General features: G+C 42.3%; 1 protein-coding gene across 1 annotated transcript in view; it reads right to left on the reverse strand.

Moving 5' to 3' along the window:
* Positions 1-2,413, reverse strand: part of LOC102847977 (methylglutaconyl-CoA hydratase, mitochondrial-like) — a 200,619-nt gene extending 198,206 nt beyond the window's left edge. Inside the window, exon 1 of the mRNA XM_006901178.1 lies at positions 2,179-2,413. Within this exon, the coding sequence (XP_006901240.1) occupies positions 2,179-2,413 (235 nt within the window). The remainder of the gene's footprint in view (positions 1-2,178) is intronic.
* Between the last annotated feature and the right edge of the window lie 3,585 nt (positions 2,414-5,998).

The following is a 5,998-nucleotide window of genomic DNA, read 5'->3' on the forward strand; positions in this document are numbered from 1 at the left end:
AGAGAACTGCCGGAAGTCCAGGCTGGGTTTAGAAGGGGTCGTGGTAATAGGGATATCGTTGCTGATGTTAGATGGATCTTGTCTGAAAGCAGAGAATACCAAAAGAATGTCTAGCTGTGTTTCATTGATTATGCAAAGGCATTTGACTGTGTGGATCATAACAAACTGGCTGACTCTGAGAAGAAGGGGAATACCAGAACACTTGATTGTGTTAATGGGAAACCTGTACTGGGACCAAGAGGCAGTTGTCAGAACAGAGCAAGGAAACACTGCATGGCTCAAAATTGAGAAGGGCATATGCCAGGGATGTGTCCTGTCTCCATACCTTTTCAGCCTGTATGCAGAACAGATTATCTGGGAGGCTGGGCTCTATGAGGAGAAATGTGGGGTCAAGATTGGTGAAGATCTATCAACAATCTGCGATATGCAGATGATACAACCCTGCTTGATGAAACTGAGGGTCAAGGACTGCAGCCTCCAATATGGATTGAGGCTCAACGTCAAGAAGACAAAGATTCTCATCACTGGACCAACTGGCAGCATCAGGATGGATGGTGAAGAGATTGAGATTGTTCACAGCTTCAGTTTGTTTGGCTCCACAGTCAACACTCTCGGCACCCGTAGCCAGGAAATTAGAAGACGTATTGCCACAGGAAAGTCTGCTGTTAGGGACCTCTCCAAAGTACTGAAGAGCATGGTGTCTCTTTGGAGACTAAGATGCATCTGATACAGGCCATGGTCTTTGCTATCACTTGTTATGCATCAGCGATTTGGACAATGACTAAGGAGGATAGGAGAATTGTTGCCTTTGAGCTGTGGTGCAGGAGAAGAGTATTGAGGGAACCATGGGCTGCTAGGAAAACAAACAGATTCGTCCTGGAAAGGGTCAAACCGGGCTGCTCCTTGGAAGCAAGGATTCTAAGGCTCTGTCTAGGATACTCTGGACATGTTGTGAGGAGAGACCGGTCCTTGGAGAAGGACATCATGCTTGATAGGGTGGAGGGACAGCACAGAAGGGAAGACCCCCTATGATTTGGATTGATTCAGTGACTGGGGTAATCGGGATGGGTGTATCAGAGATGGTGCACAGGACAGAGCTGAGTTTAGGGATGTTGTACATAGGGTCGCTATGAGTCGCAAGTGACTCGACGGCACATAACAACAACAACAACTCATTTCACTTACCAGTTTATTTTTCATACTGGTGTTCAGGATGGAGGCAAATCAGAAGCTGGCTATCTAAAAGAGGAAATGTTAGTCATTAAATATCTGGCTTATAAGTTTTCACAAAATTGTTGGTCTTAAAATTTAAGAGAGGGAAAAAACTTCCACAATTGAAATGAATGAAGCTGTTATTCTCTTATAATTTACCCTACCTCCTAGACTGACACTTTCCCTCTGGGCTGGCTAGCTTCCTGTGCTATCTCTAGAGATAGTGTGAAATCAAACAGAGAGATAGGAAGACATATTAGTTCAATCATATCTTTGGGGCAAGTTACATGTGAAACACAATGTAAATGCATGAAACATAATGTATATAAATGAGAAAAATAGTAATTAATTTTTTTCAAATTACATTTCTAATAACAAGTTTTTAAAAGGGGATGAGAAACACTTCCTCCAGTTAAAAATCTTGAGCGAAGGGCCTGCGAAAGCTATCAAGACTCAAGGCTAAAACCACTGTCATTTGCATTTGCATCTCCAGCGCTGGCATTGCTGCAGCAAGACACCAAGTGCTATGAATATACAATTGAAGTTCAATAGTTTCTAGGATAAAATGTCAGGGAAAAAAAGAGTTAAAGTTGCAAAGGCTTCAAAATTTCTTTAGGTCTTTAAAAATAACAAACCCCCAAAACCAACCTGCATTCACAATGCAACTTTGTAAAATAATACCACCAATCATATAGGTTAACAAAGCAGTTACAGATCAAGAAATCCTAGCAAAATAATTTCTTGACCTAGCTCGTCTAGGTAGTTAGCGCCTAACGTTTCCACTAAAAGCTTATGCTGCTACCCATGCCTGCAAATACGTAAAGGACTAATCAACATGAGGAGCTTGACGGCACCGTGGGGTCAGAAAACTGGACTGACCCAGTGCCAGCGGACAGCACATTTTCCGACCCTACCGCCGAGCCCGAGAGGCCAGCTGTCCTCTCTCTGGTCTGCCCGGAACCTCACCTCGGTTCTCCTCTTCTAGATAGCGTACCCGCAGCTCGTCCTCCACCCTAGACTCCGAGCTGTAGCCTCGCCTGTGGACGGCCTGGCCCGGGACCCGCAAGGGATGGCGGACCCGCAAGCTGGCTACGCCCGGCAGCCCCGGCCCCAGGCCGAGCCGCACACACCAGGGGCCGAGCCGCAGCGCCCAGGCCGCCTGGAGGAGCCCCGTAACTGCTGCCGCGGCCGCAGGAACCATGTTGTAGCCTGGTGCCACCCTATCCGCAACAACGCAGCCTCTCCAGACGCGCGTATGCCGCCCTTACGCAGCGACACACGCAGGTCCCGCCCCCGCCCCGTGTCGCACGCTGTGGCCCCACCCCTGAGTTTGCATTCTTCCTCTAAATATAATATATGTCATCATTACAATATCCAATATTCATTTTCACAATGTATCTTGACCTAACAACATAGAAGAATTGTCAAGTACATCCAAATAAACATAAAATTTAGCACATTTCATCATAAGTCATTCAGTCTTTCTTGACTTCACTTTTCTGGTATCTGACATTTTGCTGGAGAAAGTTATTCTTTTGCCCTGAGTCTCTTTTGAGGTATTAGCATATTGTTATGTTTCCTTTCCTGCATGACTCACTTATTTATTCCTTTACCTTTCATTCTTCCAATTTTTCATTTATGTTTACCCAACTTTTCCATCTTGGGAAGGGGCATCAGATTTAGCGACCAGTCTGGTCACTTCACCTTCAGCCCAATCCCTATCATATTTTTGGGGTTATATTGGGGAACGGTGATAAATACGGATTTCTTACAGTACAACACTAATGAGCTATTTCAACCACTAGGTAGGACAGTAATATTCACCTTTAACCCTATTTTTGCAGATGGAGTGAAGGTACTATCTATCCCATAAGACCCTTGGAAATTGTTGCATGAAAGTTCAAGGATATTTAATTAATATCCTTATTAATATTAATAGATTAATGTGTAATATTAATAGATTACAATTGTTTCATCAGGAATCACTCTTGTTCCTGGTAACTGTAGCTGCATCCCTGGACCTGGGACTTAGGCATCTGGCAAGAAGAAAACCATTTCAAGAGATATTGGAAAGAATTGTGCAATAGCACCATCATCTTCCCCCTCTCACTTATCTCCAGAGATCCCTGAGAAATAGAAATCTGTTAAATGCTGAACCTCATTTAGCCTCTTTCATGTTGAGTGTAAGCACATACTTTTAAAAAAAAAATATTTTTTTTATTTTAATGAACATTTACTGAGATTTTGGATTTCCATTCATTCATTGTTGCACTTTTCTCCCTGTTCACCCCTCCCCCCCAGTTCACTCCTCTCCTTGAAAAGTAAAAGAAAAATTCCTTCAATGGTATACAATCCCCCCAACCCCACCCCCACCCCGATACATACTTTTGAAAGCCTGTGAGCCAGTTCTTCATACCTTTATTCCTCCCTGTTTTAGATAACAAATATTTCAATTGCCCGTTCCAATTCTCTATCAGATCATTACTCTTGTGGTGGTATGTAACATGGTATATCCATTTAACATGAAGCCTCTTGGCCCATTGCTGCACTCTATAAATCCGAAAGTATGTTCCTTGGTCTGAGTAAATATAACTTGGTGGCACAAAGTGGTACAATATATTTTGCTCCAGTTCTTTAATAGTTCTTTAATTTTTGGAATTTGCGACAGTTAAAGGTTATGTGAAATCCAGTCAAGAGTAACTATCTATATTCCTGTAAGGATCCATTTGTAGTCACTGGGACCAATGATCTGCTATACTCAACTTGCCAACTATGTACAGGACCTACCTTCCTGGGAATTTGTTTCCTAGCCATCTGCAACCTCTGTCTCACTTGCTAACAAGTGGAGTAATATTTATTCGAGGTACTTTATGTCTCAAAGGGAAAAAGAGAAATATGTTTATTTCACCTTATCTCTGCATTTTAGAAATGCATCAGATGTCCATTCGTTTTATGGACCCAATTGGCCTCCTTCATGGAGTGTGCCAACATATCCATCACTCTAAACTTGGTAGCAGATGATTTTCCAGTACATTCACGTTTAACTCTAATGTTGTTGTTGTTGTTGTTATGTGCCATTGAATCACTTGGGACTCATACCGACCTTATATACAAAAGCCCTAAACGTTGCTCTATCCTGTGCCAATCATACTTCCTCCGACACCATTGCTCTTCAGTACTTTGGAGAGGCAAACTAACAGCAAACTTCCCGATTCCAATACATCTTTTAATTTCCTGGCTGCTGGTGCCAAAAGTGTTGACTGTGCAGCAAATCAGACTGAAATTGTTAACAATCTTAATCTCTTCACCATCCATCCTGATGCTGCCAATTGGTCCAGTGATGAGAATCTTTGTCTTCTTGATATTGAGCATCAATCCATCTTGAAGGCTGCAGTCCTTGACCCTTTACAGCAAGTGTTACAGTTCCTCCTCAGTTTCAACAAATAGGGTTGTGTCATCTGCATAACGCAGATGGTTGATAGATCTTCCGCCAATCTTGAGCCCACATCTCTCCTCATAGAGCCCAGTCTTCCGGATAATCTGTTCTGCATACAGGTTGAAAAGGTATGGAGATAGGACAAACCCCTGTCATACACCCTTCCCAATTTTGAACCAGGCAGTGTTTCCTTGCTCTGTCTGACGACTGTCTCTTGGTCCAGGTATAGGTTTCGCATTAGAACAATCAAGTGTTCTGGGATTTCCATTCTCCTCAGAATCGGCCACAGTTTGTTATGATCCACACAGTCAAACGCCTTTGCATAATCAATGAAACACAGATAGACATTCCTTGGTATTCCCTGCTTTCAGCTAAGATCCATCTAACATTAGCTACAATATCCCTAGTACCACGACCCCTTCTATACCCAGCCTGGACTTCTGGCAGTTCTCTGCTAATGTGCTGTTCCAGTCGTTTTTGGATAATCTTCAGTAGAATCTTGCTTGCATGTGAAATCAATGATATTGTTTTATAGTTTCCACCTCTGTTTGGGTCACCCTTCTTTGGAATGGGAACAAATACAGATCTCCTCCAGTCAGTTGGCCAAGCGGTTTTTCTCCAGATTTCTTGGCACAACCTGTTAAGGACGTCCAGGGCAGCATCTGTTAGCTGAAATACATCAATTGGTATACCATCCATTCCTGGGGCCTTGTTTTTTGCTATTTCCTTCAAAGCAGCTTGAACTTCTTCCTTCTTCACCATATGCTCTTGCTCATGTTATTTCATTAAATTCTTCTTTGTTTGTCAATTCCTTTCGATACAGTGACTCAGTATATTCTTTCCATGTTCTCCTAATACTTCCTGGATCATTTAATATTCTGCCTAGAGCATCCTTGATTATAGCAACTTGAGGTTTGAATTTATTCTTCAGTTCCTTGAGCTTAAGAAATGCTGAACAAATTCAACCCTAAAATCTTGAGATAATTCTACATAAACTATTTTAGAAAATAGAAATAGATGGAATTATCCCAGATTCATTCTATGAAGCAAACATATTCTTGATACCAAAGCCAGGAAAGGACACCCCCAAAATAGAAAACCATAGGATAACGTCTCTTATGAGCATAGACGCAAAAATCCTGAATAAAATACTCGCAAATAGAATTCAATGATACATCAAAGAAATAATTCACCATGACCAAGTGGGAGTTATAAGAGATATGCAAGGATGTTGTTGTTGTTGTTGTTGTTGTTGTTATGTGCCGTCGAGTAGCTTGCGACTCATAGCGACCCTATGTACAACAGCCCTAAACTCTGCTCTGTCCTGTGCCAATCGCACTGTCTCCAACA

The sequence above is a fragment of the Elephantulus edwardii genome, unplaced genomic scaffold (assembly GCF_000299155.1).
Source record: "Elephantulus edwardii isolate Elephantulus edwardi_28Jun2011 unplaced genomic scaffold, EleEdw1.0 scaffold00313, whole genome shotgun sequence".
NCBI classification, from domain to species: Eukaryota; Metazoa; Chordata; class Mammalia; order Macroscelidea; family Macroscelididae; genus Elephantulus; species Elephantulus edwardii.